At 40.8% G+C, this 14201-nt stretch overlaps 2 protein-coding genes across 3 annotated transcripts in view; both read right to left on the reverse strand.

The window, feature by feature from the left end:
* The window catches only part of LOC127604129 (uncharacterized), an 83288-nt gene that overhangs the window by 17984 nt on the left and 51103 nt on the right, over positions 1–14201 (reverse strand).
* LOC127604117 (transmembrane protein 94-like) overlaps positions 1–14201 on the reverse strand; it is a 119823-nt gene that overhangs the window by 4392 nt on the left and 101230 nt on the right. The window contains exons 20-29 of one of the 2 annotated variants that reach the window (XM_052071019.1): positions 12423–12555; positions 12200–12315; positions 11438–11537; positions 6950–7058; positions 5778–5964; positions 5581–5658; positions 5410–5495; positions 5229–5310; positions 2338–2501; positions 1878–1972 (exon numbers count right to left, since the gene is read on the reverse strand). In XM_052071019.1, coding sequence (XP_051926979.1) covers positions 1878–1972; positions 2338–2501; positions 5229–5310; positions 5410–5495; positions 5581–5658; positions 5778–5964; positions 6950–7058; positions 11438–11537; positions 12200–12315; positions 12423–12555 — 1150 coding nt within the window. Of the gene's footprint in view, positions 1–1877; positions 1973–2337; positions 2502–5228; positions 5311–5409; positions 5496–5580; positions 5659–5777; positions 5965–6949; positions 7059–11437; positions 11538–12199; positions 12319–12422; positions 12556–14201 lie in introns of both variants that reach the window. The other variant, XM_052071018.1, reaches the window with a different exon arrangement.

Raw genomic sequence — 14201 nt, forward strand, 5'->3', positions numbered from 1 at the left:
TCGTGATCATAGATAAAGGGCAGAGGAAAGCCGTTATAGTGGATGTAGCAGTCCCAAGTGATGGAAACATCAGGAAGAAGGAACATGAGAAACTCGAGAAATACCAAGGGCTCAGAGAGGAGCTGGAGAGAGCCTGGAAGGTAAAGGTGACAGTCGTGCATGTGGTGGTCGGAGCACTCGGGGCAGTGACCCCCAAACTAGATGAGTGGTTGCAACAGATCCCGGGAACAACATCGGACATCTCAGTCCAGAAATGTGCAGTGCTGGGAACAGCAAGGATACTGCGCAGAACCCTCAAGCTTCCTGGCCTCTGGTAGAGGACCCGAGCTGAATGAGGGACGGACACCACCCGAAGGGTGAGATGAGGATTTTTTTTTTTATATATATAAAAAATAAATCCTCATCTCACCCACTTGTCCTTCATATCCTTGTCTTTCATATTTATTTATTGGCTCTGGAATTAATGTTGTTAATTTACCCCCTACATGGATAAACTTTATATATATCTATATATATTTAATATTCTCATTAATAAAATAAGATAATTTATTCTATTATTCTCTTATTTTATTACCCCGCATATTCTTAGCTTTTATGAAATATTCTGGCTAATTTATAAATTGGTTGTTTTTAGTGAAGCACAGTTTCAGCTATGCTGTGTGAGAGCAAAGATGAAGGGGAAGCTTAGAAGACTGACAAGGCTGATACCATAGACTGGTGAAAGAAAATACGTTGTGGGGAACTGCCGTCATAACAAAATGACGAATAATTAATTTGCTGAAATTCATTTGGCTTTGTTGGATTAATTCAAAGGATGATGAGTTCTAATAAGGTCAATTATTAAACCGGACAGATTAATTACTAGGCAAAAGAAACCCATCTGCTAGCGGGTATAAAAATCACAGACGATATAAAATAGTTTGACAGTTAATTGGTGAATGCAGCTCAATTTAACGTCTCTGTGTGTGCCCTGCGATTGGCTGGCAACCGGTTCAGGGTGTCCCCTGCCTACTGCCCGAAGACAGATTGGATAGGCTCCAGTACCCGTCACGACCCTTGTGAGGATAATGTCAATTGGAAAATGGATGGATGCAGTCAAGAGGTTTTGAACATGGCTGTATGCATGACTGGTTCGCAGCTCGACGTCGACCAATGACAGCACGAGTGGATTTATTTCATGAGCTGATTGGCTGTGCATCTTCACTGCCCCGCTCAGCACCTTCTCTTGTATCTCATCACATGGTTATTTCTCTGATCAGTGTCTCATCATGTGGTTGACTCTTTGATCATTGTTTGTCAGCTGTGGACTCTCTAATCAGTGTCTCGTCACACTGTTGTGAACAGGCTAGAGAGAGAGCATGTGTGAGAGCGAAAGCAAGTCAGCGCGAGCGAGCAAGTGAGAGAGAAAGAAAGGGGGTGATTGGGCTTATCTGAAAAAAGCAGCACTTTTCTCTTTGTCTCTTCCTCATCAATACAGATAAATTGTCTTATCATCTAAACATCGGCTGCACGGGGATAGCTGGCCAGCAGCTAGCTGTCAGAGCAGCGTAAAGTGAGAGTAACACATTGCATTGAGTGATGTTAAATGGTTAATCAAGCTTTGATGAGCAGTTAGGACGTGTGTTCACAATAGAGAGAAACAAGGGGAAAAAAGTAGGAACATGCATGACATTTGGAATTTGACTCCTTAGTATGACAAGTCATTGCCCAAAGTCATTGTAAGGAGGTTCTAACTTTGTTCATACATTCATACAAATATGAATGTATGAACGAATCACAGATTTGTACATCAAACATTAATACTTGATGACTTGGAACTGAAACAAAGTGTGATGTGATGTTAATGCTGTTGCCACACTGAAAGTGTGAGGACCAACCTTTATGTAAGACCAGAAACCCAGTCATGACTTTTTGTGTCAGCAGCAGGCCATTTGACAGATCACTGAACCAATGTGGAGCATGGTTTGAAGAACTAAAGGAATCCAAACAACCAATGAATTTAATATATTTGCAATTGATACGAACGCACTGGCTAGTACATTTTATTTTGGTGTCAATTGATGCAGATATGATACCCTTTATAGTTGCATTTATGACAATGATTACCATGTCATTCAAAAACTTGTAATTACACAGTCTGAATTGAATGTCTGCTCAGGGTAGATGGACTTAGCATATTATTTTTATCATCACAGTCAAATGATTTACAGTATTTTTACACTTTTAAAGGAGTACTCAATCCATTGGCAATGTAAATATTGTTGCAATACACCATGGAGAACAAGAACAGTGACAAATTAACTGTCGGTTAATAATTGAATTTTTGACAACTCTTACCTGGCTATGAGTATATGCAGGCATTTTCCAGTGCCGTTGTCAAACGTGGTTAAGTTTGCACTTCTCAGACAGACCTCTTGGAGTGTGAATCCAAAGGCCAACAAATAGGCACACAACGTCACGCCAAATTTCAAAACAAAGCATCCAAGGAAGTAGTTTTGAGTCTAACACAAGGAAACAATAGGAAATGTTGAAATGCAAGGAAAAACGACTTAAAAGTATTTTTTTCCACCAGTGAAAACAGCTCACAGGTCAAGTATCTTAAACATGTTTGAGGGATGCACTTCTGAGAAACAATCCAAAAAAAATTTTTACAGCAAAAAATGGATGCATGGCTTGAGGAGCCAACGATGAGAAAAAAGGAGCGTCAGCGCAGTGCACCGATGCAGATGTTGAACTGGGCATCGCGAAATTGAAGTGGATTACGCGGGACAGGAGATGTGAGCCAATCTCTCTTTCGTCAATGGATTCTTCCTTTCATAGCTTTGCTGCTGTGAATTGGGAATGTTAGACTAAGACTAATAAATGGTTTCTCATCTTATCTTAAACTTTGCTTTGCTGCTTCCTGTTGCATTATGGCACCACTTTCTTATACGCTTTGAGTCTTTCTTCTGATGGACCAGTCCAAGTAATTTTTTAATTACTCAACCAAATATTGGATCAGTATTGCTCAGCGAGCACCGTAGCTAACTGCTCAGCTGGTTACATTCCATTACAGCATTAATAAATTATTTTATATGTATTTTTATTCCTCAAAACATTACATACCACCACCTTCCTGAGCCTTATAATGGTGGAGGGTTTTTTTGCGTCCCAATGCTCCGAGGATCCAAATTGTCGAAGGCTTTTGACCGTGACAGGGTCAATCATGGTAAAAAGGTCCTAGGTGAAGGACCAGACAAAGCAGAGCCCTGGCTCAGTGACCCCAAATGGATGATTAAAAACATTGGTCCACGTTTTCCCATGTCCGAATACGAGTCATCGGGGACTCTTTCTGGAACCTGGGCTGGAGGTGGGGTGTGTGCTGGCAAGTGCCGAATGGCCCTGGAGCCCGCCCGAGCAGAGCCTGAAAAGGCAACGTGGGTCCCCCTTCCCATGAGCTCACCAAAAGTGGGAGGAGCCTAAGGGGTTGGGTGCCCTATGAGAGGGCCGGTGAAAAAAATGTGTTGACCTTGGCGATCTGATCCCGAGCAACATAAGTTAGCTCGAGGGACATGGAATAGTACCTCACTGGAAGCGAAGGAACTCCAGCTGATGTGTGAGGGAGAGAAATTCTGACTAGACAGTCTGGTTCATCTCCGGAACAGATTGGGGTTGGACTTTCTTCTCTAAGTTTAGACTCTCCAGCACCAATCAAAGGTTCCCTGTGCTCTTTACATTATATAACAACGACTGTATAGAAGTCCACCCTAATAATTACATCATCACATTTTCAGTGACACTGCCTTCCTGGGCTTGCTGCACAAAGATGACAGTTCAGCAGTTTACCATTCTGAGATCAGTACTTTTGTTCAGTAGTGTGACTATCTGACGCTTAATGTAAAGAACATTGAAGGTGATGGTGTTCAATTTTAAAGCTGTGGACGACTTGAGGGCGGTGTTCATCCACAATGAACCCATCATGCAGGTCCGTACTTAGAAGTACTTGGGAGTACATATTGATGATACACTCAGCTGCAAGGACTCATATTAAGTGCCTCTGCTCCAGACTGCAACATAGACTTTACTTTCTGCGCAAACAGTTTTTGGTTTGGGCAGAAAATCAATGCGTTCTATCAAACCACACTGGAGACTATTACTATTGCTAGTACTATAAACTACAAAATCACAACCTGGTACGGCCACCTATCTGTCCAGTTGAAGACACAGATTAATCGTCTGGTACAACATGCCATGAACAATCAACGTTCTCTCAAAACTACTGAAGAACAATCCATTATGAGACAGGCTCGAAAAGTACTGTCTGACTAAACTCACATTCTCAGCTTCTTCCTTCTGAAAGGAGATTTAGAGTTCCTCAGAGTGGGCTGAATCGTTATAAAGATTATTTTATTAATCCGTCTATTAAGATCATAAATGCAAATATGTAGGTAAGTGTGTAAATGGACTAAAACTATAGTTACCAGGGATTTTTTTTAAATGACCTTTGATTTATGTGCAATCAGTTTCTTGTGTGGTGTGTGTGGCCCCGGTGGTTATATTAAGCTGCTGATTGTAACCTGCAGAAGCAGTTGAGTGTCCATGGCAAATTTCCAATTGGGGACAATAAAGTACAGAGGTAGCTCTACTTATGAACGTTCGAATTCAAATTCAAAATTTTGTTACAAAATGTCTCAACAAGAAAATATTGCCTCTTGTTACGAAAGAAAGTTCAAAATACAAAAAATATAGTGTGGTCTGATACTCGCAGCTCCGTGTTTTCTGAACGCAACATACTTATAACTGCTTTGCCATTGGCTATGACCGAGGATCTGTTACATATTTTGATGCATTTTTATGCTGTATGAAACACTTATGTCAGATTTTTTTTGGGGGGGGGTTGCGGGGGGTTGGAACGAATTAGGACATTTACATGGAAAAATGCGTCTCCACTTACAAAATTTTCTCATTAAGAAATTTCTTCCAGAACCAATTAATTTCGGAAGTAGAGGTACCACTGTACATTAAATGAAAATGAAATCAAATAATCCTTAAACACAGAAAATCAATTTCATTTCCTGCAGTAGGAGTGACACCACATATTTTCTGTTTGACTTGCAACAGCATTTACTAGCCAGCTGCACACACCGGAATTGGTAATTTGTGTTGAACCAACTCGGTTTAAAGTGGTCAGCATGAGACAAAAATCCCTAAAATGTTACAATTGCTCATCCCCCACTTTGAGAGCCTACCTTCTTTGGAATGGCATCAAGATTCTTGCCTGTGGCAACGGTCATGACTGAACTATCTCGAGGCTTTCCCAGAAGTGACAAGCTGTCAAAAGAAGATCAACTGATAATTCTGTTTTTTTTTTTTTTTTTTTTAAATAGACATGTCAAAATAGTAATCTGAAGTCTTGTCAGGGGGTTCTACCTTAGCAGTGGGAAACTGAAGCATGAGAGCCAGAGGATGTCCGTGATGTTCATGGGAGGAGGGAGCTGAGCTAAACAGGCTAAAAACTGCAGAAAAAAACAACAGCTAATTTAAAGTGAACCCATATTTATTGTTTCGCAAAACAAAAGTATGTCAGGTCTCTCCGCTGACCTGTATGATTACCAGACTGAGCTGGCACTGCAGCAGAAAAAGGAAACACTTGCGAATGCCATATGTTGTATGCCGTGCCTGCAACAAATTCAAACCGAAGCCAAAACAGTCCAAATAAATGTAAAGCACTTGTCAAACCTTATTGTGTGTGCATGTGTGTGTGTGTGTGTGTGTGTGTGTGTGTGTGTGAGATGCACCTGTTCTATGAGCTTGGTCATGCTGACACTCTCTCCTTGGTGAAAGGCCACAGAGCAGCCAAGACTATTGAGTTGCCCCGACAGTCTCAGAGGAGACAGACCTTCAGAGCTCCTGTTGAATGCACTCCTGGTGAGACTGAAGGTTTCCCATGAACACTGGGATGGGTAAAGTGGATCCAGAGCAATACTATCAGAGGGAGAGCACACATTATACTGTTAACATGATAACAGTACTGTTTAACACATGTCAGAAAGTTGCATTGTTAAGATCAACCCTCCTATTATCCAAACTTCATATAGTCATGCCTGTTTTGACACAATATAAACACTCTCAATACTTATTTAATAGTTTTTAACTAATTTTTAGAGTTAAGATGTGCTGTTAAGTGGCATGCAAGGTATTTTCATGTCAGGGATGGGCAAGTTAAATGTGAGAGGGATCTAGAATTTTTCAGCAAGGATACCTGGGTGCCAAGGAGGACCATGGACCCAGTGATGACTTAAAAGCCATTTTAAATATAGACTAATACAGCTATGCTTACAAAATACATGCTGATAATACATTTTTCAATTCATGTATAAATGATCAACTGTCCGATCCCAACAGCAATGGGTCTGAGCAAAGGCAAAATAATAATATAAGCACATACCGTCCTTTTTTTTTTCCTGTGCAAAGGGCTCCCTTGCATAAAGTTACCATTCAAGGATGGCACAAAATTGCTGAACAAGAAACCAACATTACACTATTATGAGATACTTCGTTTGTTCTGCATATCATTCCAGATTCGCAAAAACAAAAAACAAAAAACAACAACAACAATTATTTGGCCCACTCACATTGCAATCAAGGCAATGTACGCGCAACTAAAAAACATATGCCATCTGGTGGTAATTGATTATATAATATACTGACTATATAAAAAAACACGGACAGTTCACCGCTGCATATGTGCAGTTTTCGGGAATTTTTTGTCCCAATTGCCCCATGTTTCTCATGGAAAAGGTATTTTGAATGTTTATCAGTGGACCACCAGTTGCCTATCCCTGTTTCGTGTATGCATGGACGTGAGGAAGTTGAAGGACAACTAAATCTTTCTCTCTCCCATGAACTTGGAAACACAATCATTTGTAGCATTTCGTGAAGCCAAACATCAACCCTTGTGTTCTCATACCTGAGGTCACTCTGCAGAAAAAGACGGCTGTTGCGGAAATTGGCAGCGCTTCCCAAACAGCATGTGACCTCCCGGTTCTCCTGCATGATCTTTATCATTTCGCACATAGCTGGAAAGAAATCAGAAACGTAATGGCAACCAGTCAATATTCATTGTTTTGTTGGAATTTATTTTGGGTGAACAATAACAGGACAAAATTTACACGACCCAATGTTTATGGAACAATAAATAATCATGTATTAGTATCTACAAAAAGTTTTATCTACTAATTGTTGGTTGGCTACATTATCGTAATCTACATGTGTTCACTATGATGATGAAACAACTTTTATCTTATAGTTCACCATCACGGTGAACAAGAATGTGAGCGTGTCACCAACGTTGTGCCTACAGGCGCCAGGCAGACCAAAAGCGCAGCACACAGGCCTGCTATTAAAAAAACAAAAACAAAACAATCAGCTACCATGTGCTGTGATTTTCTGGGAATGTTGCAGCATAAAAACTTTTTTACCGATAATTTTATTTTGGAAATGTGGATCAAACAGCTAGCCATATGCATTAATCAGTGTTCGAGTAACTTACAATTTCTAAAATAAGCAATGTGCAATATGTGCCCAGCCCAACACATGAACGAGGACATATTTTAGACCTAGTTCTTGCTTATGGTCTACCGGTGTCAAACTTGGAAGTCTTTGAAAATGGGAATTCATATCACATGGCAGTTTTATTTGATGTCGTTTTATCGCGTGCTGCTGTTAAATTTGAGTGCAAGTGCCGGATTTTTAACCCTCTCACTGCTAGTCGGTTCTCTGATGCCTTTAATAACGTTGCGTACCTTCATCTAACACAGAGGAACTCATCTCTATATTGGATTTGGTGGCTCCTTTAAAAACTGTGCTGTCAAAACCTAAACCCAACCCTTGGTTGAACGACAGAACTAGCGCAGCTAAGCAGGGGTGTCGTAAAGCTGAACTGATGTAGAAAAAAGAAAAGTTGCTGGTCTCTTATCAAATCTCGGAAGACAGCCGGCGTAACTACCAGATTACAGTTAGAGGTCAAAAGGGAATATTTATCAAACCTAATAAAATGTGCTATTTAAAACTATTTATTCGGTACTCTTTTTTACAAATACCACATTCGACCCCTCTGTCCATGTTCAATGTTCAGCAGTGTTAAATTATTTTGAAGTTGTCTCCTTGACTTTTTATAGGATGTGGTTCGCCAGACTAAGCCTCTGGCTCCCCTTGTGTCTCTCTTCCTCCACATTTCTTAAAGGAGGTACTCCAGAGTATTGGTACATCGATCGTGGCCATTATCTTCTGGTATAGTTTCCCAACAGTTTAAACATGCTGTGGTCCAATCCTTGATCAAGAAACCTGGCCTTGATCAAGATGTGCTGTCAAATTTAAGGCCCATTTCCAAACTGCCTTTCATTTTAAAATTTCTGGAAAAAATGGTGCACATGCAGTTAAAATCGTTCTTGGATTTACGTAACATCTTGGAAGTCTTCCAGTCAGGTTTCACGATGATGTATAGGACAGAGTCAGCCCTGTTTCATGTTATTAATGACACCCTCCTGCCAAATGACACAGAAGACGATGTGTGTCTGGTTTTATTGGATTTAAGTGCAGCATTTGATACTGTGGATCACAGTATCCTGTTGACTCGTTCGCAGCACTTGGTGGGCATTGGCGGTTGTGCCCTTGAGTAGTTTAGGTTTGATTTAACTGACAGAACCTTTTGTGTTAGCCTTGGCTGCTCTGAGTCACGTACTGCCCAACTGTTGTGTGGTGTTCTCCAGGGCTGAATTCTGGGGCCTCCGCTGTTCTCACAGTATCTGCCCGTAATAGGTTCCATCTTAAGCAGCGGTCTTAAACTCAGGTCCTGGAGGTCCGCTGTCCTGCATGTTTTTGAAGTCTCCCTGGTGCAACACACCTGAGACTTGGAAAACATGCAGGACAGTGGCCCTCCAGGACCTGAGTTTGAGACCCCTGATCTTAAGGAAACATGAAATTTCCTTCCACGGCTATGCGGATGACTGTCAGATCAAAGTCCCACTGAGCAAAAAAGACACTTTCTCCATTGAGGCCACTTTTATCCTGCCTTGAGGAAATCAAGACCTAGATGGCACTAAATCTCTAGAATTTCAATGAAAAGAAGACAGAAGTGATTGTGTTTGGTCAAAGTGGCCATGTACATGTACCAAGAGACTTGGGCCATAAGGCTCCTGATCGTAAGCCAACAGTCTCAAACCTGGGTCTTAAACTGGACAGTGATTTAAATTGGACCGGAAAATTAGTGCCGTTGTTAAATTCAGCTTCTTCCATCTTAGGCAGCGGGCTAAAGTAAAACCTCTCCTTTCTCATGAGCACTTTGAAACAGTAATTCATGCCATTGTCACATCCTGGCTGGATTACTGTAATGAACTTTACTTTGGAGTCAACCAATTCTACATAAAGCGTCTCCAGTTGGTCCAGAATGATGCTGCTCACCTCTTGACTGGTGATCACATAACTCCAACAATGGCATCCCTTCACTGGCTCCCTATAAATTTTAGAGTTCTTTTTAAGATCCTTTTATTTGTTTTCAAATATTTAAATGGCCTTGCTCCACCTTACCTCTCCGAACTCCTTCACCCCAACACACCTGCCTGGTGCCTCAGGTCTGCGGACCAGAGATTATATGAGGTACCAAGAACTAAGCGGAGGCTCATCGGGGATCGAGCCTTTTCCGTTGCTGGTCCCTCACTTTGGAATGACCTCCCACTGAACATATGGCAAGCCCGCTTGCTGCCCATCTTTAAAACTCGTCGTTGAGTTGAGATGAGAACTGAGGCCAGCCAGGTCTGGAGTTCTTTGGGTGTTGTTTTCAGTTCTTTTGCAACCTCCTGGATGAGTTGTCATCAGACTCTTGGAGTAATTTTAGCTGGTCGACCACTCATAGGAATGGTGCCCAGTGATCCCAGTTTTATCCATTTGTGGATTATAATCCTGACAGTGGTTTGCTTCAGCCACAGAGTCTTGAAAATGTCTTTGTAACCTTTTCCAGATGGATAGAGTTCAATAACCTTTTTTTCTAATTTCTTTTTGAAATGTTTTGGATCATGGCATGATGCGTTTTTTTGAGATCATGTCGCCTACTTCACAGATTCTATTTATGTGATTTCTTGACTCAACAAATGTGGTGCTAGTGTGCTGTCTGTGAAATTGAACTGAGCTTTCCCAAAATTGTCATTGGTCAGTTACTTTGGAACTTAACCGTGGGGCCAATTACCTCTTTACATAGGGAAAGGTATTAATTTGTGTGTGTGTGTGTGTGTGTGTGTGTGTGTGTTGGATTCACCTGGCGCTTTAAGAGGGCGGGGCTGCCACTGACAGGCGACCGTTCGCGCTAAGTATAAAAAGCAGAATCGCATTACAGTATGTTGCGTTAGTGAATACACTCGCTTCTTCGTCGGCATGGCCCAATGGTAAGCTACGCTTGTACTTTTATTTAACAGAAATCTAAAGTTAGCTTTAGATTGATCATGACCGGTTGCTTTGTTTGTCTGCTTTGCATTATGTCCGTTGTGCTTTGTTTGTAATCAGTCAGTTACCGCTCGCAATCGGCAATGTAAACGGCGTGGGCTAAAGTGTTGTTAAAACAGTGGTGTCTTTATTTAACTCATTATGCATAGTTTTCATGTTTGTCTAGCTGTAATTTGGTTTTGAGCGAAGTACATCACGTTGCAGCTGGGCTTAATCATGCCGGCGCTCTACTTCCGGTTTGGACCGTTGGGAGTTGTAGCTCTTTTGTTCGTGTCGACTTGATATGTTTGTGATATATGGTTTCTTACGTTTAAAATGATACATAGTGAGATCACGGTTGATTAAAATATTTATTAAATGTATTGTTAAAATAAAATAATTAATGTAAATTCTATACTTATTTACACTGTAATGCTGAAAGAAAGACATATTCTGCATTTATGTGTGCTTATCAAGATATATTCTGCATTTGTGTGCTTTAGATTATTACCTGCTTCTGATACTGCTACTGCAACTGCTTTCATTTCATCTACATCTACTTTTGCTGCAAAATGTCCAAATAAATGTATTAAGACAGTACAGAAAGAGTGATCCTTCCATGCTGGCCGACGATCCCTTTTCAGAGGGCCGTGAAAAACGGAATTAACTGAACTGAACTGTGTGTGTGTGTGTGTGTGTGTGTGTGTGGGGGGGGGGGGTTATAAATGAAATTGGTATTTAGAAACTGCATTTCCTTGGGTAGTCTCTGTGTGATATCAAAATTGGTTTAATGAACTGAAAGCTTTGTATGTGATAAATATGAATGGATTACAGAAATCATAAAGGGGACAAATATAAATTCACAGTACATAACGAAAAAAGAGAAACAGAAAAATGAGAACATAATGTACCTCGACTGAAGTACAGAAGTTCATGTTTGTTTTATTTTCCAGAGCTACCCAATCATTGGAAGATGACTCACTGTCAGGGGTGCAGTCAGTAAAGAGTGGCACCAATAGAGGCACGTTGTCTATGTTCTTCAAATGAGGTCGAACCTGGTGAATACCACGTGGAAGCTTTGCCTAAAGACAAGTCACGAATGAGAAACGGGACAGCAAAAATCCTTGTGTAATAACTATTAACAACTACCGTATTTTCCACAGTAAAAGGAGCGCCTAAAAGCCTTCCATTTTCTTATAAACTCACAGCGTGCGTTAAAATCCGATGCACCTTGTGTATGGTCATTACGGTCATAGGCCGACCCTAAAATGGCTTCTTGTTAGAGACATGCTTACAACGCAGAGTTCAAACTTAAGGCGATCGGGTTCGCAGTTGAAGACGGAAATAGAGCAGCGGCAAGAGAGTTCAACATTAACGAGTCAATGTTATAACTTGCTGTTGGTTAAGTGAACTGTGTCGCTATATAAATCAGGTTGTAGTGTAGTGTTCGGTTGGCATTTCCTTGAGCATATCTCTATCTAGTGGATGAATTGTACATTGCGTCTTAAAATGCAGTATGTCCAAAAGATGCAAAAAAAATTCCAAAATCGGCCATTCATTGAAGGTGTGCCTCATAATCCAGTTTGCCTTTTAGTGTGGAAGATAAGGTATTTCATAAAAATGGGTCAGATGGAATTCATTTCTCCATTTGATTGGATAAGCTGCAGAAACTAGTTATTCGTGACGGTTTGAAAATATATATTTTTGGTACTTGTTAATTGTGTTAATTAAAGATGATTGTTACCCGATTGCAATCTTCCAGAAAGCTGGGCACATCGCTGTCTGTGGGCTGGAAACTTGCCAGGTCCGGATGGACCTCCTCCTCTGCCAACAATGGACCTTCTGCTTCATCTGGAGAATCTGCTTTAATTTTTAATTTATGCATTATGTATTTTAAAGTGACACTCAGAAATACCCCTTCGACAAGATAAACACATTTTCCACATGAATAACAACTAAATTGGCACCTTGGTTCAAGTCTTCATGGAGGGAAACATGACAGGGGCTGGAGGGAGCCCCTTCACATGAACCATCACCATTCGAAGTCAGTGAGATATGACAGTTCCAACCAGTCTCCAATCCCATCTTCTCTGCAAAGACCTGCACACACCAAATTGCATGAAGAATCACACTGCGTGATTTTTTTTTTTTGTTATTAAACGTTTTATTACTTTTTTTTTTTAAACAGAAAAAAGGAAAACATGGTCACGTGTTTAAATACATAGAACATCTTCAGTTCCGGGCATCAAAATAGAACATACATCACATAAACATCCCAGTGAAACGGGTTACAACTCCTGCACTCCCACATATGCAATGTCCTGAACACTGTGCCATATGAGTACGAAAATACTGAAATAAAATAATAATAATAAACAAAAATAAACCAAATTGAGTGGAATGGGGCCAGTAGGGTAAGTTAACTATCTGTTCAAGCACTTCCTTAGGTTTCCGTAAACTTTATCCAGGTATCCCATAACGTCTCAAATTTCTCTCGCTCGCCTCGAACAATAAATGTCAGCTAATCCATTTCAAAAATTACCCCAACCACCTTAATCCACTCCTTTACTGTTGGGGGATCTTTTGTCAGCCATCTTCTTGCGATTGCTTTTTTGCTTGCTAACAACAAGATGTTGTAGGTGTATTTCTGGGCAAAGTTAATGGTGAAGTCAGGTTCCAGTCCCAAGTACAGGGCTTCAAAAGTCGGAGGGACCACTGTTCCCATAATCCTACCCATAGTCATCCTCATCTCTTCCCAGTCATTGGAGATGACCCTGATGGTTAAAAACAATTCCGGGAAAGAGGTAGCTGGTTTTCCCAGAAATATTAATATATCGTCCGCAAATAGGGCTAACTTGTGAGTATCCTGTCCAACGGATATCCCCTCGATCTCGTCTTTCTGCCTTATCCACTGACTTAGGGGCTCTATAAAATAGGGCAGCCCTGTCGGCATTCCCTTTCTAGACCAAAAAAGTCAGTCGATCCTCCATGTATCCTTACTTTTGCTATTGGCATATCGTATATATAGCCTACGTAGTTCTTATAAAATTGTCTTTAAATTTAAATCTCCGTCGTACTTTATATAGATATGACCAGTTGACACAGTCAAAGGGCTTTTCCGCATTCAAACCCAGCAAAACGGCTTCTAAATCATGTGCCTTTATGTGAGCAATTATGTATAAGGATCTTCTGACGTTATCCATAGTCTGTCTTTGCCTAATAAAGCCGGTCTGATCTAAGTGTACGATATCTGGAAGTACCAATTCCAGACGCCTTGCTAAAATTGATGTAAAAAGTTGGTTCAAGATACGAATTGGACAGAAATTTGTCTGTTTTGTCCTTCCCATCTTTTGGTATCAAAGCAATGTTTGCCTCTCTCCAAGAAGGGGGGATGGCTCCATTTGCCAGGACCCAATGGCATGTTCTCGGTAGTAGTGGAGATAAAATATCACTCTAAGTCTTGTACCACTCAGAGGGGAAGCCATCTGTGTCTGGGCATTTTTTCGGCTTTAGTCGGGAAATAGCCTTCTGTAATTCACTCAAAAACACTTCAGCCATGAGAACTTCATTTTGATCTCCTGAGACCAATGGGAGGTTGAGTGATTCCAAAATAGCATCAGGAGCCTTTGAGAATCGAGATCTTTATAATAGTGTATCTTTCAAAGCAACTTTGGATATCCTTGAAGTCATGTTTCATTTGTCTGGTACATTGGTCCTTAATTTTATGTACCACCCTCTCTGCTTGT

The sequence above is a fragment of the Hippocampus zosterae genome, chromosome 7, assembly GCF_025434085.1.
Source record: "Hippocampus zosterae strain Florida chromosome 7, ASM2543408v3, whole genome shotgun sequence".
Lineage (NCBI taxonomy): Eukaryota > Metazoa > Chordata > Actinopteri > Syngnathiformes > Syngnathidae > Hippocampus > Hippocampus zosterae.